The following is a 27,094-nucleotide window of genomic DNA, read 5'->3' as shown; positions in this document are numbered from 1 at the left end:
AACGTTTTGTCTATTGTCTATTTCCTGTGTTGAATGAGGAATTTTGAACCATTTTTCACTGTTTTTTTGGGTTTTTTATATTATTATGAGATCTTATTTAAATTTAGACTTTACTAGAACGACATAAAGAGTATTTAGAAAAAAAAAACGATATTAGCGATTTTCGCTTGCTTTCAGTTACTTCAATGACAGTTTACGTCAATTACGTGGACGTGCCCGGACTTGCTTTTGCGTGTTTTTTTCTAAATCCGTTGACATGTCAAACATAATTTCATCCAATCATAGCGAAGTAAACTTGTTACTGATTGGTTCAGTAAACCCAAAATAGGATAGGTTTTGAAGTGTATTCGTCCAGACTCCAGCCAGTGAAAAAAAGGACGTAGTTTATGTGAGAGCCTTGGAGCGAGGGCTGTAATATTATTGAATGTTTCGTAATAATAAAAAAATAACTATCTTTCCAGTTTGAAATGTCCGAAAATAATTTTACGGCAGTAAAATGTCGGAATGGTATTGGAAGGTTATAGCTTTGAAGGCCGCATTCGTTCTTACATGCTTTGTAAGTTCATTTCGAGCCGAAGAAACTGTCCATGAATTACCGTTTTGCAACCCTCACTATGTAAATACAGACAAAAATGAGTAAGTACAATCTATTTACTTCATTTAACAGCTCCCAGTCATATTCAGACCTGTAATTTTTCTTAAATAATAACAGAAATAGTTGCTTAAATTTTATAAACAAACTTATATATCTTACTTTCATAGACTTATTTTAGAATTACCTTAACAGTGATAGGCTACTAAATTTTTTGCCTGCCTGACCTGTTCTTAAGTATAATGTGTGATCTGAAATAAAAAGTATTGTATCCTTTACACTTTATCTTCAAGAAAAATTGTATTTGTTGTTTTTACGTATTGTTTGCTTTATACATCACAATAGCAATGCATTACATATGCCTTTATTTTACTACTGTATTATATATTCTATATACGATTTAGTTATCACTAGTTGATTCCCTTAACTTGGACTTCTTGGAAATATAAATAAATATTATAGGACATTCTTACATAGATTGATCAAGTCCCACGGTAAGCCCAGGGACGCTTGTGTTATGGGTACTTAGACAATGATATATATATAATATAAATACTTAAATACATAGAAAACACCCATGACTCAGGAACAAATATCTGTGCTCATCACACAAATAAATGCCCTTACCGGGATTCGAACCCAGGACAATCGGCTTCACAGGCAGGCTCACTACCCAGGCCAGACCGGTCGTCAGAAAGAGTAGTTACTTGACTAATCACAGCCATGTTTTCAGTCTAATGATTGTGAGTACCCTAGACGGCAAGCTGACAGCATTCTCAACAGCAGACGGATCCAAGGCTTGGGAAATTGAGACACAACCCCTTCTGTCTTCTAATTTACATCATGTTGAAGTAAGAAATGTGACTTTTTCAAGCAAAAAGTACCACATTGTCGCTTGCTATAAGGACGAAATTTGCTTGTATCCTTATATACGAATACCCTGTCACAGCGTCCTTATGGCAAGCGACAATGTGGTACCATTTGCTTGAAAACGACACAAATAATCTTTTATACCTACATAAAATCTGCCTTTTATTTTATACTAGCTTTTGCCCATCTCCGTGGTTAGTAATTTGGGTAGCTTATTTTTTATCCAATCTGTATTTTATCGATTGCCCACACAAACTTCCACCCCCCTTTTCACACCTATAAAGGATGATTTCTGGGATAGAAACTACACTATGTCCTTCCCGTTACTCAAACTACATATCTCCAGATTTGTAACTATGATTATTTTATTAGCAAATTGCCTTCAAATGTCAAATATAATCCCTTAAATGCACCCATATGTCAAAATATTTAGATCAGTACGGTTTTTACTCACTATTATTTTTAGTCGCTTTTGGCGACATGTTTCGGATTCTTTGGGAATCCTTCCTCAGGCACGAGTCCCAAAGAATCCGAAACATGTCGACAAAAGCGACTAAAAATAATAGTGAGTAAAAACCGTACTGATCTAAATATTTTGAAATATGTCTCACGATAGTTTAAGTGCGATTATTGCACCCATATTCTTAGTTCTAGAAGCTAAATCAGATTAAAAACATTGCATTTATCACAATAAATGGCCATTGTCAAAAAGGTCTAATTGCCACAACCCAACAGGAAATGTATGTAAAAAACCGGACAAGTGTGAGTCAGACTTTTTAGTATTTGTTGTTATAGCAGCAACAGAAATACATCATCTGTAAAAATTTCAATTGCCTAGCTATCACGATTGATGATATACAGCCTGCTGCCAGCCTGTCAGACAGACTGACAGCGGAGTCTTAGTCATAAGGTCCCGTTTTCACCCTTTGGGTACGAAACCCTAAAAAGCGTTAGCAATAACACCAATATATTTTCAGAGAGTGGCCATAAAAACATGTTAAGTACAAATTGCACTAAACTAAAGAGTTATAATCTTTTTAGCTCACAGCGGGAGGCAAGTGGGTGCGCCTGGTCCCATCTCTCCGAGGAACCCTGTACAGCCTCAGCGGAGACAACATTGAGCCTTTACCTTTTGACGCAGACCAGCTCTTATCATCCTCATTCAAGTACTCCGAAGACTTAGTCATAGCTGGTAAGTAACTACAGTTTTTTACATATGTCAATTAGATGGTAATTACTTATTTACTTAGAAAAGACCATCTAATTTGCATACTACCTATTATTACTTAGACTCATTGTTTTTACATTGCTTTGCGAGAGATTACTAACTGTGCTAGCGTTATTACCCTACTAATTAAAGTTTTAGGCAAACATGTAGACCAGACATGTATTTGCAATTATGTTCACTTGACAATGATTTGAATTTTTAGTGCTTCATTGAAAAAATAACTGGCCAAGTGCGAGTCGGACTCACGCACGGAGGGTTCCGTACCATTACGCAACAAACTGCAAAGTTATATCGGCAACAGAAACACATTATCTGTGAAAATTTCAACTGTCTAGCTATCACGGTTCATGAGATACAGCCTGGTGACAGACAGACGGACATTAGTAATAGGGTCCCGTTTTTACCCTTTGGGTACGGAACCCTAAAAAGGTGAATACTTACTGTCACTATACCACAGCAGTGCTGTATGGAAGAAGAAACAACAAAACATATTTTCCTAGACTGTAAACAGGTAGAAGTATATAGGAGCAAATACCTAGGGAATCCATGCACACTGAAGGAGGCAGATAGCAACCTGCAGACTTTGCTAGGCTTCGTGGAGGAGTTGGGGTGGTTAGAGTAGCGCTACCTCGTTTCAAAATAGGCACATTTGGATGTTGATTTGCGGAAAATGCCCAGTTAAACTAACTAACCACAGCAGTACTCATGCAGTTATATCAGATTGTATACATGGAGCATTCCATTTCCACCAGTTTGTTGCTTACGAAATCTTCACTTATGACTTTTTTGAAAATGCTACTAGGTGTCAAGGCGTGTTATAGTTGTATATAAGTATATATTAAGGCAAGACGTGGAATATCATAAGATGTCGCATTTTTAAAAGTATTAAAATAGCCATGTTTATAAACACCATTCTGGTGGAATGCTATAATGGTCCACGGTCATGTTAAGTGGCTTATTATAAATAGATTGTGATACTGATTCTCTTAGATAAAATCTTTTGGTTACACTCATTTGAAGATGATTTCAATGTGATTAGTTGACTACAAGTAATTCTAGAGATGTATCTCTTTGTGTTTATTGATATTCTTGTTATAAAATACAACAGGCTATATCTTCAGCAAGTCAACATTTTGTTTTGGGATTACTATAATTTCTTATCAAGCCCTGTTGATAAGAGTAATCTACTCACACAAGTTTTTAATTGTTTTTCAAATGTGGACAGGTTGCATGGCGTGATTGATAAACTTGTGAGACAACAGAAATATATAGGGAAATCACGGTCGAACTTGCAGTCATCCAGGACCGGGAGTTATCTGTTAAAGTGAGATGATAATATCCACCTTTATTACTTTCGTATTCCAACAAAGCTAGAGCGCTGCTTGCTGCTTGCCTAGCGGTAAGAGTTCGCGACTTTCAATCCGGAGGTTGCTGGTCCAAAACCCGGCTCGTACCAACGAGTTTTTCGGAACCTACGAAACGTACGATATAGTTGTATCATTTGATATATACCAGTCGCTTTTCAGTGAAGGAAAACATCGCGAGGAAACCGGACTTATCCTAATAACCCCTCTGTGGTGGAAGGCCAGATGGCAGCGGCTTTCGTGAAGACACTAGCCTTCGCCAATTCTTGGGATTAGTTGCTAAGCGGACCTGAGGCTCCCATGAGCTGTGGCAAAAAGCCAGGACAATGCGATGAAGATAATGATGATTCTGGCAAGTCAAAGCTAGCGAATAGTGCGTGAGTACTAGGTTTTAGAATCGGACCAACCTAACTCTACTTCGACTTGCCGAACGACAGAGTGTGGAAGTGACACTATTAAGGTACAATACTATGAAAATATGACTGCTCTAGTTAACAATAATTAAATCACAAAAACCGTTATCTAAACAAAATAAAACAGGTTCTACAAAAATACATTTTAAATTAGATCTTAATATCTTGTATTAAGGTTTCTTTTTTAACTAAACGCGTCCAGTGGTCGTGTTTAAACTGGTTTACAGACGCGCTACGGCTATGACTAATTCTGTGATATTGACAAAGCAAAGTAAAAGTCTACGGTGACTCATCGCATAACGAGAGTTATGCCTTACTCGTACATCAGTCAATAATGCGTGCAAGGCTGTACCTTCATTGTTTACCTATTGTACAAGTTATACAACATATACATAGGTAAAAACTGTAATAGATGTCATATATTAAAGAAAAAGTGACGAAGCCCTCCAGTGGTGAAGGCCGGATTCGAACCGGCGTCTTTAGCTATCGCGGCTAACGCCATGAACCCCTAGGCCACCCCACCACGGCGGTGCCCGTCCACAACTCAAAACACACACCAAAACACAAATAAAATATTTAATAAAATAATTTGATTTGTTCCCAAACTTGTTCATATACATAGGTACTTAATAACAACAATATCAGTTTAGTACACGATTTTATTTAGCTTGCTCTGTTCGTTGTTATTTTAATATTAAATGGATTGGGTTTTTTTTGTCCTTTTTATAAAAAAAAGAAAACTGCATATAAAGCCAGGATTACACTTGTAAGTTTTACTTACGTAAGTAGGGACAAAGCTATTTGCTAGAATGAGATAACGATATTCATATCTCATTCTGTAGTATAGCCGTGTCCCTACTTACGTAAGTAAAACTTACAAGTGTAATCCTGGCTTTATATGCAGTTTTCTTTTTTTTATAAAAAGGACAAAAAAAACCCAATCCATTTAATATTAAAATAACAACGAACAGAGCAAGCTAAATATGCTTGGTTCCTGGTATTGTAATAAACCGGTCAAATAAGGCAGTTTTAATAAAACAACTTTCAAATATGGACTACAGTCGTTCAATTTTTTTACAGTCGTTTGTCTTTTTACAGGTGCAAAAGAAACTGTTTGGCAAGGCATAGACACAACTACGGGCAGTGTGCTCTACGAATGTGGCTCCGCGGGTTGTAGCAGCGAACAGCAAGCAACCGCGGCCGGAAGACATGTGCTAGTGCTTCGCCGTCATGCAAATACTGTGCGAGCGCTTGACCCACGCTCCGGGCAAGAGAAGTAAGTTTACACAATTGCCCGAGAGATGGCGCTGTTAAGTGCAGAGCGAATACTACATCGCGCAAGCATTTGTTTTACGGAAAAGTGGTGCTGGGGATTTTTTTGTTCTTAGGGGAATTGTGTGATGTTGGTCTTGTTATGTCGTAATGCTAATTCGCTACCTCGTACTTGCGTGATTTACGAATGTTGTTCCGCGGGCTATAACAGCGAACAGCAAGCAACTGCAACTGGAAGACATGTGTTAGTGCTTCGTCATCATGCAAGTAAGTGCATATACTGTGAAGTTACCTAGATTGTCCGGGAGATGGCGCTGTTACGCGCGGAGTGAATGCTACATCGCGCAAGCGTTCGTTTTTACGTAAAAGTAACATATTTAACCGGCGCTCCGGGCAGGAGAAGGATGTGAAGTTTACTCATTTGTTCGAGAGATGCCTGTCACGTGCAGAGAACGGCCAGAATGCCATAATGCGCATGCGCCAGTTTTACGAAGAAATATTATAGTGCTGAATATTTTTTTGTTGATATGAAATTCAGTTGTGGAATTATAGCCGAAGAATTTATCATAGCAAGTTAAAATAGCCTACAAATGTCCTTAATACGTACTGTGGTTGTTCATCTCTAAGGCACATTCATGATATTACTTTGTTCACAGATGGAACTTCAGTGTAGCGGAGCATCAGCTAGCTTTATCTGTCAGTCCGGACTGCTTAGGTCCGGCGACCGCCGGTGCTGGACAAGTGGCCGTGCACGTCGCCATGCCTGAGGGTACGGTCGGCGTCGCAAGGCCCGGCGAGACCGAGTATCTATGGCAGCAGCAGGTACAGAATACCATCCTTATGATCAGTACTACACTCAAAACCGTAGGATCGGTTATCCGTCAGTCCAGAGTCCGGACTGCTTGGTTCCTGGTAGTGTAATAAACCGGTACAATAATTTATTGAGTTATTCTAGGAATCACGATCACAGAAAATCGGAGATCACAAGGAATTATTCTAGAAATGCGATTTAGTTGAATAAATGTGGAGCAAAAACATGTTTGATCGTATCGTATCTTGTTAATTTCTATGTATTTTGATAGATTTTTTTTTTAATGCTTACGATTTACAGCTAGAATCGCCAGTAGCAGGCATGTGGCGCCTCCAAGCGGGCGCTCTAAAAACTATCGACGTACTATGGGAATGTACCAGAGCCCTCACAGACGATGGCGCCCTTCCTCCACAACTTTACATTGGGGTGCACCGCACACAGGTAACTCTATAGTCTACTCGGGCCCATTATGAAGTGCGACTCCCAATGATACCTTTCTAAATATAAAAGCGCAAAATTTTATTCTGTTCTATTGATTTATTTATTAGATTAAGTCAGTAAACTTTGTATGTAAAATGGTTTGATATAGTTTTTTTTCCATGGAATCTTTATATGTATTCTGCGTTATAAGTACTATCCGCAATACAAACTGACGGCCGGTCTGGGGTCGTAAAACTTCTCATTCGGGCTTGGATGATGCGTCAGTTTGGTTTGCAGATTGTACCTATTACTAATTGTTGCCTTGTGTATTTATAATATATCTGCATTGATACCTTGTTTATTGAATTAATATTTTTGTCCATAGCTATACATCCAAGAAAGCCACCTCTACGTCCAGAAACTAGAAAGCTCAGTAGCGGCATCACCAATACCTTGGAAGCTAAAACAATCTCGGCCCTTACTGAACGGCGGTGACACCGCGCTCTCACTACAAGACCCCCCGGCCAACTCGCTCGTCACATTATACACGGCTCCGGTGACTTGTAAGTGCAAATTAAACTTAATTGCTTCGTAATAAGGTCTAGTTTTTCTGCTAGCGAAGAAAAAGGCAGAGATTATTGTGTTTGAATGTGTTACTTCGATTGTATACAGCTTAAGGTCTAATTTTGTCGTATAGGAGATTACGCTAAGTCAGATGTACATGTTTTGTATATATGCAATAAATAAATCTAAATCTATTTGATGCCAACTGTACAACATTCGCTCTTATTGCTGCTTGTTTTAACAACCTCTCTCATTCCAGCGAACCACGGCTTCTTCCTCTACCTCCAAGAAACCTGCGACCAGGCGGTCCAGGTGACCGAAGACTTCTCCGAACCCCCGCCCGTCATCAACGAGCACCACCACATCCACGTGCACGTGTCCTCGCTCTGGTTCTGGTGGAAGGAGGTGCTGCTGATAGCCGTCAGCTCCGCGCTGCTGATGAACCTGATGATCTGGCCGAGGTTCTTCGCGCCCAAGTTCAGGCCGCACACGCCCATGCCCGTAGATCAGGTTAGACCATGACGCTGATACTAGTGCCCAGCTTAAAGTTACTAACAGAGATAGCACTTGTGGCGGGCTCTACTCGCCAGCCCCACCCCCCCCTCCAACGAGCACCACCACATCCACGTGCACGTGTCCTCGCTCTGGTTCTGGTGGAAGGAAGTGCTGCTAATCGCCGTCAGCTCCGCGCTGCTGGTTCAGGTTCAGGTTAGACCGCTGATATTTTTAAAATCACAAGTTGATTTGTTGTGATATGATACGACCTGCAGTGCGTTTTGCGGTCCCCGATCGTATAATAATATCAAAACCTTGATAGATTTTTAAAAGTGAATATTGAGCATACCCATACTACGGGCGGTCAGCCCAAGGAGGCTTGTGTTATGGGCACTCAGACAACAATATATATAATATATAAATACTTAAATACATAGAAAACACCCAGGACTCAGGAACAAATATCTGTGCTCATCACACAAATAAATGCCCTTACCGGGATTCGAACCCAGGACCATCGGCTTCACAGGCAGGGTCACTACCCACTAGGCCAGACCGGTCGTCAAATACCTATTGTTATTTACGTCAGTGTTGCCACCTGTAAGTTAAGAAGCGCTAAACACTGCGCGCAATATTTGAATATAGCTCAATAAAGCGCGAGATTTCCCTTGAGGACTGACTACGTGACAAAAACCTAAAAACATTTTCTAATTATTTTAAAAATCGAATCGAAAGAGATGTCAAAGATGACTGATGGCTTGCCACGCCTCGCTTTGACGACTATAGAGCTTGAAGGCCGAAAAATATCTATTTGGGTAACTGCGTCTTCTCATAACTACGTGTCAGTTCGGAGATTTTTTAAATTTCTAACATGTATCAACTGAAAAACTGTAATAGAGATATGTATCAACTGTTTTAGGAGGTGGTAATAGTAGAGCGGCATTACGATCGTCCTCCTTCAACCGGCGCCGAATACAGCGGTCGCTACGAGAATGACTTCACGCCGCTCCGCTGCTTGGGTCAAGGCGGTTTCGGGGTCGTTTTCGAGGCGAAAAACAATATAGACCACTGCTCGTACGCCGTCAAGAGGATCACTCTACCTAGGAGGTAGGTTGTAATGTTATATAAGGTACTTCACTTCTGATGTTTTATGATCGTTCTTCAACCGGGGCCGAACACTGCGGTCGCTACGAGAATGAGTTCACGTCGCTCCGCTGTTTGGGACAAGTCGTGTTCGAGACGAGGAACAATATCGACCACTGCTCGTACGCTGTCAAGAGCATCACTCTACCCAGGAGGTATGTGACATTGTTATATAAGGTACTATGTTTTACGACCGTTCTTCAACCGGGGCCGAATACAGCGGTCGCTACGAGAATGACTTCACGCCGCTCCACTGCTTGGGACAAGGCGGTTAAAAAACATCCGAATAAAGAATATTTCGTTCAAATATAAACTTCATGCACGAGGCTAATTGTAGTTAGTGCAGCTTATTCTGTCATGTTTATATTTATACTCAAGTTACAGTCGCCATCAGATATATCGGAGCTGCCGAGGTGCTCAAAATTATCTGAACACGCACTCTAATGCCTTGACAATAGAGGCTTGTTCAGATATTTGTGAGCACCTCGGCCGTGCCGATATACCTGATGGCGACTGTAACTATTTAATTCTTGCAGAGAATCAGAGCGTGAGCGTGTGCTTCGCGAAGTCCGCGCCCTGGCGAAGTTGGAGCACGAGAACATCGTCCGGTACTTCAACTCGTGGGTGGAGGAGCCGCCGCCCAACTGGCAGGAGCAGCGAGACGCCTTGTGGAAACGGTATGTACTTGTTCCAGAGAGTCAAAATAAGAGAGAGAGAGAGGGAGAGAGCTTGAACACGAGAACATCGTCCGGTACTTCAACTCGTGGGTGGAGGAGCCGCCGCCCAACTGGCAGGAGCAGCGAGACGCCTTGTGGAAACGGTATGTACTTGTTCCAGAGAGTCAAAATAAGAGAGAGAGAGAGGGAGAGAGCTTGAACACGAGAACATCGTCCGGTACTTCAACTCGTGGGTGGAGGAGCCGCCGCCCAACTGGCAGGAGCAGCGAGACGCCGTGTGGAAACGGTATGTATTTGTTCCAGACAGTCAAAATGAGAGAGAGAGAGAGAGAGAGAGCTTGAACACGAGAACATCGTCCGGTACTTCAACTCGTGGGTGGAGGAGCCGCCTCCCAACTGGCAGGAGCAGCGAGACGCCGTGTGGAAACGGTATGTACTTGTTCCAGAGAGTCAAAATGAGAGAGAGAGAGAGAGAGAGAGAGGGAGAGAGCTCGAACACGAGAACATCGTCCGGTACTTCAACTCGTGGGTGGAGGAGCCGCCTCCCAACTGGCAGGAGCAGCGGGACGCCGTGTGGAAACGGTATAAATATAAAATAAATTAATAAATATTATGGGACAATCTTACGCAAATCAACCTCCCATAGTAAGCTCATTGAGGCTTGTGTTGTGGTTACTAGACGACAATATAGATATATATTATATGTTATAGATAAAGATAAATACTCAAATAGAAAGCATTCATAGCTCAGGAACTAATATCTGGGATATAGACACATAAAATTTAATAAATGCCCTTACCGGGATTCAAACCTGGGACCTCCTGCATCGTAAGCAAAGTCACTACCGACAAGGCTAGGTATGACTATAAATTATATTTCATTTATAAATATGTTAACACGACATTAATGAATACTTAAACTGAATAAATGGTGGGCGGTAAAACCCGATGTCGTGCTAATTGGTTTTTAAAATTAGAACTATGTGACGTGCGTAGAGTTCTTATTTAACTGACAAAATATCTCGAAATATCGGATTTGATCGCCCATCCCTCTAAATACATCGTTCAATTACAATAGTACAATCGGCTGAAATGGATGTAATTTCAATAATCCGCAATGTAACCAAACTCGCATGCGAGTTAGCGCGCCTTCTAAATGAGCCCTTATGAACGTATGCTCGAAATTTGATATACTTTGTCTTGTCCCCAGTGAACTGAACGTGTCCGTGGAAATGTCTGAGGACTACACGGTGGAGTCGCCCACGCCGGTGAAGCGACGCGAAAACAGCATCAAACTCAACCTTCATAAGATGTGTGACGGATGCGGGGACTCACCTTACTTTGAGAAGAGGAACAGGTAATTTACCCCCAAATTTCGTCAGATCATTCCAGTTATGTTATTATGTGTGTGCACGTATCAGCTTAAAGCTGATACATGCACATCAATGTCCACTTGTGTTTTGTAGTCTTCGAAAGTGTTCATAGAGTTTGTTTTTAAAAGAGTTTATCGAGGGTGCACTGATCACTGACACGGGCAAACTGTAACACACTTTCACTACGCGGTTAGATAGGTGTCGTCTGGGGTTGCTATTACTCTGCGTCCGTGTCAGTACGAGTAAAAATATTGCTTAACCCGGCTTATAATCCGGAATAACTTTGTTCAAGGCGTACTGTCAGGCATTTTACACTAGTCAGCTGTGGTGCTATTTCACGAAACGGTTATTCAATAGACTTCGAGTACAGTACAACAACGCGATTCGTGTAATGTTACGGCTATCGTGGTGGTGACTACGGTGAACAGAGTAGATGAGTTTACCGCTATATGTATAACTTGCTATAGGAGCTATAGGAGGAGTAAGGTTTGAGCTATACTTTTCAAATTTTGGTAATATTGATTTAATGTTAATTTAGTGTAACTTAATTAAATAATCGCAATTTTATTTAATCTTTAAATGTACCTAATGTGTTGATAGTTTTATCTGGCAACAATTTTGCCTATTTAATAACCTGCCATAACCGTATTTTTATGGACAGTTTTTACTGACTCATAATTGTTACCGATTTTCCAATTACCACTGATTTAATTCATATTTTTTTTAATAAGCTTATAAATACTATGTTATTCACCCAGGTCACTAAGCTGCAACGAATCATTCAGCATAATATTCGACGAGCAGCCAGCGGGTCAAACGCCCACTCTACACACCCCTCCCAAGTCCACCGACGATTCATTCATAGTGTTTGCGAATGAAGACGAAGTCAGCAAGGTTTCGGAAGCGAGGAGAGACGGGTCCATAGACAAGAGGTTGGAGAGAGTGAAAGAGTCCGATAGCTATGTGAAGAGTACGAGTAGTACGGGGAAGAAGAAGGTACGTTGTAGGTTTTTTACCACGGTTTTAAATTAACATAGCCAGCGGGACCCACTTTACCCCACACCGCTCCCAAGTCGACCGACGATTCATTCATAGTGTTCGCGAATGAAGACGAAGTCAACAAGGCTTTGGAAGCAAGGAGACAAAGAAAGAGAAAGAGCTATGTGAAGAGTACGAGTAAGGGGAAGAGGAAGAAGGTGAATTGGAGGCCAGTTATTGGCACGTCCAAATAACGATCATGGGGTTTTAAATTTAAAATTGAATTTTGATTGTCATTGCAGACGCGATATCGCGTTTGTGGGACTCATGCGGTGAAATAGGGCTCTCAAGGGTCGGCAATGCTTAAGTGGCTCCTGTGATGTTGCTTACGTCCATGGGCGACGATGACTGCTTCCCATCAGGCGGCTCGTCTGCTCGTTTGCTGAATATCACATAAAAAAATATATATATAACTGTTTAAAGATCTGAGAGAAGGTATTGTGAGGACACTTTTTTCTGTGTAATGTCAAATATCGACAGCGAAGTACCATGAACTCCTAACTTACATATAATTTATATGTCCAAAACTGGCAAACCGCTGAAATCTTCACTTTCTTGGAAATAAAAGTACCCTTAAACGAATTATCGTAAAATCGTTAAACGAATTATCGTAAAATCGTTTCTTTGCATCTTGAGGCTTCAACTGCGATTAAATGAATGTTACAAGTTTAATTTACAAATCAGTACCAGAACCAGGAGTTCCCAGATATCGCCAATCAAAATCAGTACCGAGAGCATTCTTTAAATCCTTACATATATTAATTTTGGGGAAATTGACATACTAGCCATACCTAGTTATAGTCATTTAATAATTTGTTGGTTTGAAATACTAATCATAAGTTTTGTCAACAGAAGGGCCACACCCGGCACTGGTCGCTCGACATGGTAGTGCGAGAGAGTGTAACACCGATGGCGTCCAAGATGTACCTATACATACAAATGCAGCTGTGTATGAGAGATAGCTTGCACGACTGGCTCAGACAGAACAGGACAAGGGAATCCAGGGCCGATAAAGTAAGTGTATTAATATATAATGTAACCTTTAGCAAAAAAATAACCGAGTTTATTACAATGTAAAAGCCGTCATTTTATGGTTCCGAGGACAAATGCAGATGTTAATCCTCGTAAGTCCTCGTGTACTTGTACAAGTACAAATTAAATTCGAGTTTAGAACTCGTATGGAAATAAAAAAAAGTTCCAAATTCAAAAGCGCAATAATTTCCCTGACGAGGATATTGAATATTTAGATTACCTTATGTGTATCTATTTTATTTGAAGAGTTCCCTAGATTTCTCCAGGATTGTAACCTGATGACTAGATGATGGGGTCAACTGTGAAGTCTCTGAAGTATACAATAAGTATTTCTTTAATCGGTCTAGCAGTCTTCGAACAATTGGGTAACATACATGAAAACTAAGATTAAGATGAATTGAGAACCAAACTGATTTCGAACCAAACTCCGGTAATAACACACCCTGTGTTCTTTAAAATTAGTTTTCGATAACGTAACATACGAATTTATTTTCAGATTAAAACCCTCTTCAGCCAAATAGTGTCAGCGGTGGAGTACGTGCACCTAGCGGGGCTCATCCACCGCGATCTCAAGCCCAGTAACATATTGTTCGCGCCCGACGGCCGGGTCAAGGTGGGCGACTTCGGGCTGGTCACCACTATGGGCGATAGTTCGTCGGACGGCTCGACGCCGGAGCAGATGGATGTGTATGCTAGACATACGTATAAAGTGGGTAAGTTACAACTTCCCAGCTATTTCGACGTAACATATTGTTCGTGTCCGATGGCCGAGTCAATGGGTCACTTCGGGCTGGTCACTACTATGGGCGATAATTCATCGGACGGCTCGGCGCCGGAGGAGATGGACGTGTTGTAGACATACGTACAAAGTTGGTAAGTAACAATTTCCCAGTTATTTCAACGAGTTTCAATATCACTATTGATTACGGTTTACAACTACAAAAAAATATGTTTACTTTGCCGAAGTGAAAGTTTCTACATACGACTGACAAAAAATAAAGCTTGGCTTTTCATTATTACAAGTTTGTATTACAATTTAAGCAACATTACTATTTAAACGTGTTGGTTATTAAAGAAAACGGCAACATATGTCCGGTTTGTCACTATTAAGAGTCCTTCTTATGTCAACAGATGGCATTTACGAAAGTGTTTAGTTTAATTACCATTTATTTATTTATTATAGGCACCCGCCTATACATGTCGCCAGAACAACTAGCGGAGCGGCCTTACAGCTACAAAGTGGACATCTACTCCCTCGGCGTGATCCTATTCGAGTTGCTACAGCCATTCGACACGGAATCAGAACGTGTCGCCAAACTGACTGCGCTCAGAGCCGCGCACTACCCCGCTGATTTTATCGCTGACTGTCCCAGCGAGGTGAGCGAAATTAAACCTTATGTCAATACTACTACGTTACATATTGCCATAGCGACCGCACATTTACTCTCTTTGTGTGATCCTATTGGAGTTACTAAAGCTACTAATAAGATTTCGCTAAATTTTATTATATGGAAACGTTCATAGTAAGCCGCCGCGGCGCGCCGTCCGTCCGACTAAGTCCGTTTTATCATAGAGTAACTTATACTAGAGCGGTACTGTCATAGTAAATTTTGTAACCCCAGTAAATTCACTGCCATCTGTCGACACACTTTAAAACTAAAAATGAAGATTTATAAAAATACGATAGAATGTATTTAAATATAGATAAATTATTTTTTTTATTTGCATTAATTATTTTTATGAATTTGACCCATGTTCTTTCACTGATATGCGTTAAAATTGTTAAATAACAAACGAAACCGTCAACGCCATCTATACGACTGTAGGCCAAAACTAGTAGCGCCCTCTGAACGAGAATCAAATTTTCTTGATTTTCGAGGCACGTTTTTTCCTTAGACTGTATCCATCTATTACGGAGTTATATCTATCTTTGGTTTTATTTAAAGTTCAAATATGTAAGTCTAAGGGTCGGTTCCACCAAACTGTTTGTCATCGTTAAAGAGTTCGCTTAATTTTATTGTATGGAAAGTTTCATGTTAAACCGCCGCAGCGCGCCGGGTGACGTTGATCAGTATGTCAAGTGCGGATGGTGCAACTGGCACTAAGTAACTGCAAAAGTAAAGCCTGACCAGGAATATATGATCTCGCGCCATGTTGCGAAATTTCACTGGAATTAATTATTTCATACTATACTGAACTGTTATCCTATACAATGATCATACCGGGTGTTTCCTGTAACAGGAGCAAAAAGAAGTTTATAATCCCGAGATATAAATCTGCAGGAGTCAAGGGATGTTTTAGATACGCCGCTTCAAAAATATGGAATAATTTACCGCCTCCAATTAGGCAAAAAAGTTGCTTACTCACCTTTAAAAAACTTTGCAAAATATTATTTTTTAACAAACAGGCTGAAGCGGCGAACCTAAGATAAATATTAGCATAAGTATGTGATGTGATTATGATTACATTATCCGGTTTAAGAAGTAAGGACTATCTTTTCCTCTTTTTTAGTTAATTTAATTTATTATAAGTTAATGGTGAAACGCGGTGTACATATTTATTTAATTGTGGAGGTGCGTAGGGAATCTGGTTCTGGCTGAAAAACAGCGCTGAAGTGTCACCCATATGGGCGGGCATTTTCAGCATCATGCTGACGCCAAAACCGTTTGCCACATTATTTAGAAAAATACATATATTAAAGATTTATAAGGTATATTTAATATTATTAGAATAGTTTATTTAAATTAGGTTAGTTTATATTCTGTACCTACATTTTTGTGGCAATAAAGCATTTTTCATTTCATTTCAATAAATTAAACTGGAGGCTGTACGCCTCAAACTGACCAACATTTGTTCAGCAACTTTTTAAAATTATGAGATTTTTAAATCATACCTTTTTCATACTAATTAAATATTATTTTCAATGTACGCTGCCATCTGTGTGTTTGACGTTGCTTGTCACCCTTTAAACATAACAAATTTTGCAATACATTGCGTCTTAGAATAAACTTTAAAGTGTAATAAAAATAAAAACACAAGTTATTTTTAAAAGTTGCTGAACTAATATTGGTCAGTTTGAGGAGTACAGCCTACAGCTTAATTTATTGCTCCTGTTCCAGGAAACACGCGGTATATTTGCTGGTCAAAGGCTTTATAAGTGTATATTTTTCAGGTGGAGGTGCTAAAGCTGATGCTGAGCGAGGACCCGTCGCGGCGGCCGACCGCCAGCGGCGTGCGCGCGCGGGCGCCGCTCCACCAGCGCACCGACGACGCCTTCCACTTCACCCTGCCCCCCGGCCCCGGCCCCGGCCCTTCCCCGGTGGTCGCGTGACACATTCCCGACCTTGTGTCACCAGGTTAGAGTTTCATTTTGAATGCAGGCTGTCCCAACATTTTCCATATATTGGTCCTTCGAACCGGATCAGCAGGCAAAACTGCCTTGAAGTTTATGTGGAAATATATTTTGCTCATTTGAAGGAAGGGATTGGGTAGGTTTTAACTTTTTCGACGCCAATGACAGATATATCCGGCACCGTAGTTCCAACGCCAAAGACGGATTAATCCGTCACTGACCACATAGCAACATAGACCTATGTGCATATGCATAAAGTTCAGTTCGACTTCGGTGACGTGGCGTCCGAGTGACAGCTATTGTGTTTGACACGGCGTCGAAAAAGTTAAGAGACGCAGAGATATGAATTATTTATTATCTAAAAATGGCTATTAAGTGCGAAAATGGCATTAGTGACTGCATACAATTAATAATTTTTGTTTTAAAAATCGATAAAATAAGACGTGATGCATTTATAATTCCAGTTTAAAATATCACAATTAATAAGTTATATTGATTATGAGTCAAAATTTAAACAAAAGTACATATGTTCATTGCGTATCGTTTTAATGACTTAGTGACAGCGCGGAATGCGTCAGTAATTTACTGTTAAAATTTTGATGACATTTTCGGAATGTTTTTACTTTGCGTTGTAAAATTAGTAATTTTTTCGTGTTTTTTTTTTTATGTAATAGGAAGCAAATGTTACTTGTAATTCAATCTAAAGTTATCAAGTCCTCCAAAGTACCTAGTAATTCAGTTAATTAATAGTTTCAAATTTAATTTTGTAAATTTAAGGAAACGTTAATTACAAATCAGTAATTAAAGATGTTTAGATATATGACTATGTAAGTATTTTTTATGCATTTCATGTCGCAGCTGTAATTTGTCAGTTTAGACAAAGCCTTTTCATTTATATGTCGAAAATAAAAAGCTGCGACTAAATTTTGTGTTGTCCAATATCAATGACAGCTAGAGGCGGCATTCGGGATGTGTTTTGATATCTCTATCAATATTGCCGATTTGTGATGTCACGAATTATGACAGATCAATAATTTCATTTTATTTCCTTTATTGGGGAAAAAAACAGATACAGGCCAATAATAAGCAATATTTCGAGATATCGTCAAAACATATGAATAGTTTCGCCCAAGTAGGATTGTTAATTACGATGGCAAATTAAGCTTTTAATAAGAAAGGTATTGTTCAGTCAAGTCATTAATATTAAGTTTCTTCACCTTAATCCGTTGAAATAAGGTGAGAAATTGTATACAAACTTTTAGCTTTCACTGTACTTAGAGTTGTACCACGCTAGGTCAAGTATGGAGGCTTATATGTATGGATTCTTACTGCCAAGTTAGCGTGGTCAGTCTAATACAGCCAATCCTGGATACGAGGATTCTTGAAACGTTCCCAGTTATATTTATAGTTAATTATATCTTAGTTATGCTAATCCCCCGTATCGAGGTTCAGCTGTATCAAGACTAATGACGATATTCATACACGCTTGTGAAGCCTAACAAGCCCTTGGTAATAATAGTTTATTCGATAAGGATCCATCATTTTCATATTTGTGTTTGTTAGAAAGGGAAAAAATGTAACCCTTTGAACGCCACGCCGTATATATTTTTTCCTTTGAAAGCCTAATTTGTGATATTATTTTAATTAATTTTGTGAATAATAAACAATGTTACATAAAGAAGCCGTCTGATCTAGTAACGAGGGTCTACGGGTTTACGTCTCACTTTGTATGGAGGCTTTGATGTACGATAATGGAATTTTAAATCCCCGGCAAGCTCGGCCGAATTTCAACATCCCATACAAACTGAGTTTCGTTCTCATTTTAAAACTACGTGTTGGATTGTAATGAAACTTTGCACATACAATGACATTAGGTATATCTAGCTGTGTAATTAGTTTTATATAGCTCTAGTATATAAAGCAAACGAAATAGAGAAAAAAACAAGTTTTGTATGAAAAACTTAAAATCGCTGTATTTTTTTAACTATTGTATCTGAAGCTACATAAACTATTTACAGACGTAGATATACCTTATCCGATACTAGCTAAATTGCTCTGAAACTGTACTTACAATATAGAATAGCATTCATTTAAACTACATTTCATAATACGAGTAAGTACAGAGTTTCAGAGGAATCTAGCTAGTCTTTTTAAAATGAGAGCGTAACTGCGTTTGTATGGAGAGCCGAGCTTGCTATGGACTCTTAAGGGGCTCAAAATCTTGTGTAAGCTAACAGGGGTAACAGGAGCAGTCCGTTTCAAAAACACACATAGCAATTTTAAGTTTAAGGGTCGGTTGCACCAAACCGTCTATCACAGTTAAAGCGTTTGTTAAATCTAGTTGTATAGGATTTTCCATAGTTCTCTGCTGACTGATATTGATCAGTCTGTCAAGTTTGGTTGGTGCTGACCTGGGCTAAAACCGCGAAAATCGAAGTTCGCAAATTGCGGGCATTTTGTCAGTCACTCTAATTACGCCTACATTGGAGTAAAAGAGAAAGATTCGCAATTTGCGAATTTCGGTTTTCGCGGTAGCCCCGCAGCTTCATTGTTGTTAAGGTCTCTTTCCATTGGTTAGGCGGTTCTGGTATGCATTTGTGAAAATGGCTCGAGTTTTAGGGTCTAATTTTATTGCTGTTTATTATAAGTTTAGTTGTAAAATATAAGACCAAATTTGTTAATCCCTTTTGTTAGCTTTGACATGATTTATGACTGCCGTATAAAATTCCTAAAATTTACTCTAAGATTAATCTTAAGGCAATAAGTGTGTATGCATTGAAAATGTAAGACTGCCTCCGGTATTATGAATGAATGTTGGTATTTTTGATAATGTCGGTTATTTAAAACAATGAGTTTGGAAATAAATTTATTGCATAATATAGTTAAGTTAAACACTTGTTAAGGATCATTTCGTAGCATCACATGCATTGTTTAGTTTTAGAAGTTTATTACTATTGTATGTATTGCATACTTTTGTGCGAGTCATTAATAAATTAATGTTGACAAATTCTGGTTTTATCATTAAGTTTATAAAAATACTTAAGACCTTGCCTTCATTACCAAATTGAGATACCAATTTTAGACAGGTATACATTATTTTGGAGTTTTGTAACTGGTTTAAGTGGTACTATTTTTTTTATAAAATGTATTAGTGGCGGAACTTGTAAATGCAAATATTTTCTATTAACCGCCATTTGTCTTGTAAGCAAAACGTGCAACATGAAAGCATGAAGCGTACGCCTTATTACTTCGGTATAAACGTCCTGTGCGCTATTGACACAATAACTTACAACACAAGGGTTCGATGTGTATAAAGAGTTAATGAAATAATTCACCCTCGGCTGGTCGGCCCTGTCAATCCCTAGAATTGTGTATTTTAGTTATTTTAAAGGAATTTTATGCCCTGGATGCCAGTCCTTTAAGCCGAATTTCATAGAAAAAGGGGTAAGCTATGATGGCGCCATCTATGCAAACCTTTAACAGTTACCAACCCCAGTATCAAACGACACAAAACCCGGGCCCGTTCGGCGGTTCAGCCGGCACGCCGCGGCGCAGCATGCGACACGCCTGCTCCTCTATACGACGACGAACGTGCTCCATAGTCTCTGAAACCTTGTATGCGGTGCTGTCCCTGCTATCCAATTCTGTCTGCTCTTCAGCTTTAATGTCGTCACGTGACGCTTCAGACCAGAGTCGCTCGGCGATGCCGCAGGCTCGTGGCCATACCCTGTCCAAAAATGTTGAAAGTGACATAGAGTAACTTATACTAGAGCGGTACTGTCATAGTAAATTTTGTAACCCCAGTAAATTCACTGCCATCTGTCGACACACTTTAAAACTAAAAATGAAGATTTATAAAAATACGATAGAATGTATTTAAATATAGATAAATGATTTTTTTATTTGCATTAATTATTTTTATATGATTTTGACCCATGTTCTTTAACGGATATGCGTTAAAATTATAAATAACAAACGAAACCGTCAACGCCATCTATACGACTGTAGGCCAAAACTAGTAGCGCCCTCTGAACGAGAATCAAATTTTCTTGATTTTCGAGGCACGTTTTTTCTTTAGACTGTATCCATCTATTACGGAGTTATATCTATCTTTGAAAGTGATCAGGTCCCGTAGACAACATGCCAATCGCTAACGCTCCGTAGCGAACGGAACGCAACTGTCACTGTTACACTAATATTGAAGAGTGATAGAGAGACACAAAGCGATTCGATGGCGAAGCGCAAGCGATTGTCACCTTGGCTAGGCTGCCAGATTACTTTTCTTCTTCGTAAACAACAAGTACTTACTAACTAATCTGTTACATGTAGTGTCAGTGTCACATCGCTTTTTATTTTAAACTAGCGACCCGCCCCGGCTTCGCACGGGTAGTTTAACTAATTTACACAAAACCTTTACAAATTATACATATAAACCTTCCTCTTGAATCACTATCTATTAAAAAAACCGCATCAAAATCCGTTGCGTAGTTTTAAAGATCTAAGCATACATAAGAGACAGACGGACAGACAGCGGAAAGCGTCTTTGTTTTATACTATGTAGTGATTATGAATATTATTATGATTTATCCACGTTAAAGTGCGTCGTAGCGAAACTAAAAGCGACGTACGAGTAACGCTGACATTTGTACAGTCGCCATCAGATACATCGGAGCGGCCGAGGTGTTCACAATATCTGAACAGGCACTCTAACGCCTTGACAATAGAGGCGTGTTCAGATATTTGTGAGCACCTTTGCCGCTCCGATATATCTGATGGCGACTGTACCAAGTGATACCACTTCGAGGAGAATAACGTAACAATAAAGAATTTACTTGAGACGTACCTCCTCACCTCTGTATGAAGTTAGTGTGCTATCAACAATCAACGAAATCCCCCCACATGCAAGCCTCTCCCCCGATCACGTTGTGCACCAGAGCTCATTCGCTGACGTTCAGCCGAGAACTTGTAGAATGTCTCTCAATCTTGCTATACCCGGGCAAGTGATATTACCAAGAACAATATAGTAACACCAATTTACTTGAGATGTACTGACCTCTGTTTGAAATTAGTGCTGTCAACGTACTCCCCCCACATGCAAGCCACTCCCCCGATCACGTTGTGCACCAGAGCTCTGTCGCTGACGTTCAGCCGAGGCCCGAGGGTCGAACTTGTAGAATGTCTCCGAATCTTGCTATACCCGGGCAAGTGATATTACTTCAAGAAGAATATAGTAACACCAATTTACTTGAGATGTACTGACCTCTGTATGAAGTTAGTGCTGTCAACGTACTCCCCCCACATGCAAGCCTCTCCCCCAAACATGTTGTGCACCAGAGCTCTGTCGCTGACATTCAGCCGAGAACTTGTAGAATGTCTCCCAATCTTGCTATACCCGGGCAAGTGATATTACTTCAAGAAGAATATAGTAACACCAATTTACTTGAGATGTACTGACCTCTGTATGAAGTTAGTGCTGTCAACGTACTCCCCCCACATGCAAGCCTCTCCCCCGATCATGTTGTGCACTAAAGCTCTATCGCTGACTTTCAGCCGAGGGTCGAACTTGTAGAAATTCTCCCAGTCACCTCCATAGCCCAGGACGGAAAGGTACCACTCTGAGGAGAATAGGGCTTTCTTGCCCGCTTCCAGTACCTGAGTAAAATAAAATACGCACATTAAGGCGGGGAAGTAGGAAACTCGTTATACTAGATGCGGTTGAAACATTGAGTGTATTATTTATGAAGTCAAAACATAGGTACCTACAAAGACGGACAAACCCGGGTTCCAGTTGTAGTATATCCACAGAGCCGACACGCTACACATCAAAAATCACTTGCGTTTATGTGTGAACGGCACGTCTGTACACGCGGCATGCGTCATCGTAAGTTGCTTCAAAACAGTACTGAGCGGTCGGCAAAAGGTCGTCAATCTGTTATCCCGGGGCGAGGTATTCGAATCGGGGCGGGGCGTTGCGTGGTCGTTCTGTATGATAATACTATTACTTATTCTGTGGTATATCATGGAATATCAGGAAATATTTACCTCATTAATTTTAGGTGCCCATGCATTCAGCCAGATTTGTACCACCGTGTCATTTGATAAGGGCACTTTCTCGTCAAACACCTCCTGAAATGAATAAGAGTTGCAGTTAAGTAAGAAGGTACATCATTATGCAATAATTATCTAATTTGAATATAAGGCCATCTAATAAGCTCTCCGTCTCATCTGATCCGTACTTCAGGTACTGATACGAGTATGAATTTCAAATAAAAACTACGGTAACTTGCCTCCCAAACGATGACCTTCCTGTCGCCGACGAGCGGCGTTGCCCGTTCCATGAACAAGCTGTGAAGTTTGGTCCAAGACGACATGTTATGCCGCATCATGTAACGTAACAGTGATGGGTTTGATATCCTGAAAGAATAAAAAAGTGTCAATATATGCTGGATTTATAGATTTCACTTATCATCAGTCGTTATAATAGCGCCAGTTTTGCGGAATTGCAAAAAGTTACTTTGGGAACTAATCAAATTATTTTGTTAATAGGTTCGAAAGGCGCAAAAATCTACCTAGTTCGATTTGAAAGTTAGACACAACCATCTCAAACATCACGTCTAAAAATGTCACATTCGCAAAATGACCCGTACGAGTAATTATGTCTGACTTCAGAAGTGTCTGGGATATTTTACGAACGTGTGACTTATAAAAAGGGGATGACTTACTAAAATGGGACTTGATGTTGAAAGGGGACATTTTATGAACGGGGCGAACGAATGGAGCTTTGGGTATGCGCCGTAACCGATTCGAGAAAGAGGCTAAGTATATAAAAGTACATTACGTAGTACTCACACTTACCAGCACTTTGAATCGACCTCATCTCCACCCAAATGCAAGTAACCATCCGGGAACCACTCCCTCACCTCCTCCAGAAGTTGCCCCAGAAACTTGTAGGTGTGCTCGTTGGTCGGGTCGAGAGGCCCCAGAGAGGTCACTTCCTTGCCCGTGTAGCAGGGCGTGAGGAGCTGCGGGTATGCCTCGCCCCAGGAGCGGACATGGCCTGTAAGTAAAAAAGTCCATCTACTTGATGGAGTAACTTTACCTAGTCACTCGTTGCCAAGGAGAGACTCTAAACACACAAAAATACCTTACCTGGAACATCTATCTCAGGTATTACTCTGATCCCCCGGTTCCTCGCATATTCAACTATCTTCTTGATGTCTGCTTTCGTGTAAACCATTGAACTATGATAGGCTCCTTTTTCACTAAATAAAAAAAAAACTATAGTTATAAGTATTTTGCTGAATGTATCTTATGTGTGTAATAAGTAAGTACCTAATAGTGATCATAAACAAAATTTTCGACCAGAGCTTTCAAGCACTAGTGTATGCTTTGTATAAGCTTTTTACCCAAAATAAATAAATAAATACCCAAAAGCAAAACGAACCGTATTTTGGGCCCGCGTCACACTAGCGTCTTTTAAAACTTTTTCTTTCTCATTTGCCATTTTGGCGCCCCCCTTGCCATCCGGCACCTAGAGCGGCCGCTCCACTCGCTCTACCCTAGATCCGGCCCTATATGTACAGACCATATATTATTACTATATTTCTCACCTTAACTCAGGAAACTTTTCGCTCTGATACGGGAACGAGTGGTCGTCCACGATGTGCCAATGGAACACGTTAAGTTTATTCATCGCCATGGCGTCCAGCGTAGTGAGGAGTTTGCTCACTCGCAGGTAGTGGCGTGAGGTGTCTAGGAGTAGCCCGCGGTGGGGGTGGCGCGGGTAGTCGTGTATTTTCGTACCTTGTATTAGGAGACTCTAAAAAAAATTGTTTTTGATTCATATTGCGTTAAAAAGTTTCATCCTAGAATATTTGATAAATCCCAAATTATTTAAAGTGATCAGGCGCAAATTTACCTCTAAATAAAACAGAAGTTTAACGACAATATGCAAATAGGGTTTTCTGAAGTAGACAGATTTTGGACATTTCTGGAGTGGTTCGTTTTTGCCCAAATCCTTTCAACTTTAAAGGTGGACAGACTAACCTCATAATCATCTGATTGGTAGAGCAGGTGTAGAAAGCTCTCGAGCCCGTGCAAGACGCCCCATATTGAGTGGCCAGTCAAACTCGCCGTGTCCGATACCGTGAGATTGTCTGAAAAGACGGATAAAAGTAGGTAAAAAGTATTTAATCATGCTGGCGAGATTAATTAACGCTGAAAAAGACAGATAAAGTGGTCGTCTAGTCATTCTAAAATATACAGTATGCATACGATTTCCGAAAATTTGAGGGAGCCTCGTTTACCCTTCGCACCCTCATTAGATACCACGCTATAGATGCTCCCCACGGCGCACACATTCCCACTCTCTACCGCGCCATGGGCACAGATGGGAATAGGCGCTTCATATAAAGCATTCATTCATTTGTCTCCACCTCGTTAACCTCGTGTATGGTGGCGGTCACGTGGGGCGGGTACAAATATTAGGAATACACCATTGTATCGTTATCGTGGTTTATTACGTAGGTACGTAACATTAGTCACATAACATATATGGGAACGAGACAATAATCAATTGATCACTTTGGGGGCGTCCGGCGTTCAAATATTACGTAACGTAATTTTCGAATATTTTTGATTCCCCCTCCCCCCGTGTAACGCGCCGTAACGTTTTCGTGTACCTTCCTCCCCCTACCTGAAAGTTACGTACCACCCAAGTGACCATTTTACCTAAAAGTCACAATTATGTTCAGCAAAGTATAATCATAAAATTGAAGAAATGAGCGAGCGTGTATGTGGAATGTTATGAAAGTAAAGGAAGCGAAAGAGGTATATGTCATCAGGATCGTAGCAAGGGAAAATCCGTGGTCTCTGCCTACCCCTCCGAGAAATAGGCGTGATTATATGTATGTAAGTATGTAATTTTATTTAATTAAAATAAAAACATAACGCCTTGCTCCAGACTACGCATCGTAACGTTTTACAAGATCCCCCCTCTCCCCCAATTGCGTTACGTAATATGTGAACGCCCCCTCTGTTGTTAACAATGCCTACTTACTACTTACCTACTAATTTATCTACACCGACGTCACGAATTTTACGCGTCACGGATGTGTTTCTATATATTTCTACACTTACAACTTTCGTCCATTCCATGATATGGGTAAGCCTCGCATGGCTGAGTCAACTCCACGTCGATCGAGCCCAAAGTTGACGAGCTCACCACATTCTGCCCGTTGTAGTTACGCTTTGCGATTTTAGACAATTTGTGTAAGGTTTTCTTAGCACGCTGGATAGCGTCCGTTAAAATTTGACACGACTTTTTTGTAACCTGTAAACAAACGTTCATGCAGATGGAAAGTACCTAAACTATTTAATTAATTTCCTAGTGTTGATAAGTGTGGAAGCGCCTTTGTAATGTAACGATTCTAATTCATTTTTTTATATCTTACTAAACGTATTTAGTAAGATATAAAAAAATGAATTAGAATTATTACCTACCGTAGTAGGTAATAATTCAAATTTACTAAAGTTCAACCGTCGCTATACTTACCTACAGAGAAAAAATCGATAAGCACAACAAAAGTAAAGAGAAGAACCGTGGTTGTACAAAACAGGAGAAATACCTCTGTTATGTATCTATAGGTACCTACTTTACTTACCTATTACGTACATTGTGAGCAAGCGGACGTTACAATTATTTGGACTATAGGTACCTAGGTATGAAGTTAGTTGTAAAAACAGTTTAGGCTAAATTACCTTAAATTCCAATTTATCCTTGTCAACTAAATATATCGCTTTATCCTTTTTCTCATATTGAGGCTTAGGCCATATCTCTCCTTTTGTAGGGATATACTTCGGTCCCGGCACGATAGCTTGGGAAAACACAACCAATGCCGACAATAATAAAACACAACGTACCATCATGATGGTACAAATACAACTAACCACAACCTAATGAAGAAATGGAACGCTTGTATTACTAGGAAAATGTTATCATAATCGGCATTTTTAATATTATTACAACGATTCGCATCGCATGTTTGCATTTATTTATCAGTCAGAACATTGACTACCTACAAAATTCATTGTTGTGTGGTTTAGATAAAAATACACCTTATTTTAAAAGCATTAAGGGCATTGACATTTCGAAATTAAATTTGTGGGGTCCCCCTTCACAGGGCAACTGTCAAAATAGTGTTGCCAGTGGAACATTCTTGAAATACATTGAATGGGATAAAATGAGATCGTATTTATAATTATTGTTTTACAGTTTAAGTGCACATAACAATATAATTGCTTCTTGTCAACCCTGAAATACTTGAATATAATATTTTTAATTTTATTAAAGAAACTAAAAGTAAATTCACATGCAACAATACAACAGCAACACCAATTCAAAACCAGTACTTCATACTCCAATCAACGAAGAATTATAGCTTTTGGTATT

At 39.9% G+C, this 27,094-nt stretch overlaps 2 protein-coding genes and 1 non-coding gene across 3 annotated transcripts; 1 reads left to right on the top strand and 2 right to left on the bottom strand.

The window, feature by feature from the left end:
• Positions 1–364: 364 nt before the first annotated feature.
• On the top strand, positions 365–19,652 carry LOC134755692 (eukaryotic translation initiation factor 2-alpha kinase). The gene is made up of 16 exons (XM_063692243.1): positions 365–636; positions 1,326–1,443; positions 2,504–2,654; positions 5,566–5,743; positions 6,396–6,561; positions 6,851–6,991; positions 7,356–7,533; positions 7,794–8,044; positions 8,949–9,136; positions 9,709–9,849; positions 11,060–11,206; positions 11,981–12,218; positions 13,113–13,274; positions 13,789–14,005; positions 14,476–14,669; positions 16,465–19,652. The coding sequence occupies exons 1-16, from the start codon at positions 497–499 to the stop codon at positions 16,621–16,623; spliced, it is 2,769 nt and encodes a 922-aa protein (XP_063548313.1). The 5' UTR covers positions 365–496; the 3' UTR covers positions 16,624–19,652.
• Trnas-cga (transfer RNA serine (anticodon CGA)) lies at positions 4,918–4,990 on the bottom strand. Its single transcript has one exon. It is a non-coding gene; the product is annotated as a tRNA-Ser (tRNA).
• LOC134755644 (beta-hexosaminidase subunit alpha-like) lies at positions 19,498–26,681 on the bottom strand. The gene is made up of 10 exons (XM_063692172.1): positions 26,404–26,681; positions 25,783–25,975; positions 24,691–24,800; positions 24,255–24,463; positions 23,794–23,906; positions 23,500–23,701; positions 22,932–23,058; positions 22,687–22,770; positions 22,100–22,296; positions 19,498–20,371 (listed from the first exon to the last, which is right to left on the bottom strand). The coding sequence occupies exons 1-10, from the start codon at positions 26,569–26,571 to the stop codon at positions 20,143–20,145; spliced, it is 1,632 nt and encodes a 543-aa protein (XP_063548242.1). The 5' UTR covers positions 26,572–26,681; the 3' UTR covers positions 19,498–20,142.
• Positions 26,682–27,094: the final 413 nt, after the last annotated feature.

The sequence above is a fragment of the Cydia strobilella genome, chromosome 1 (genome assembly GCF_947568885.1).
Source record: "Cydia strobilella chromosome 1, ilCydStro3.1, whole genome shotgun sequence".
NCBI lineage: Eukaryota > Metazoa > Arthropoda > Insecta > Lepidoptera > Tortricidae > Cydia > Cydia strobilella.
Note: the sequence above shows the minus strand (reverse complement) of the source record. Positions and strands in the feature narration are given on the sequence as shown.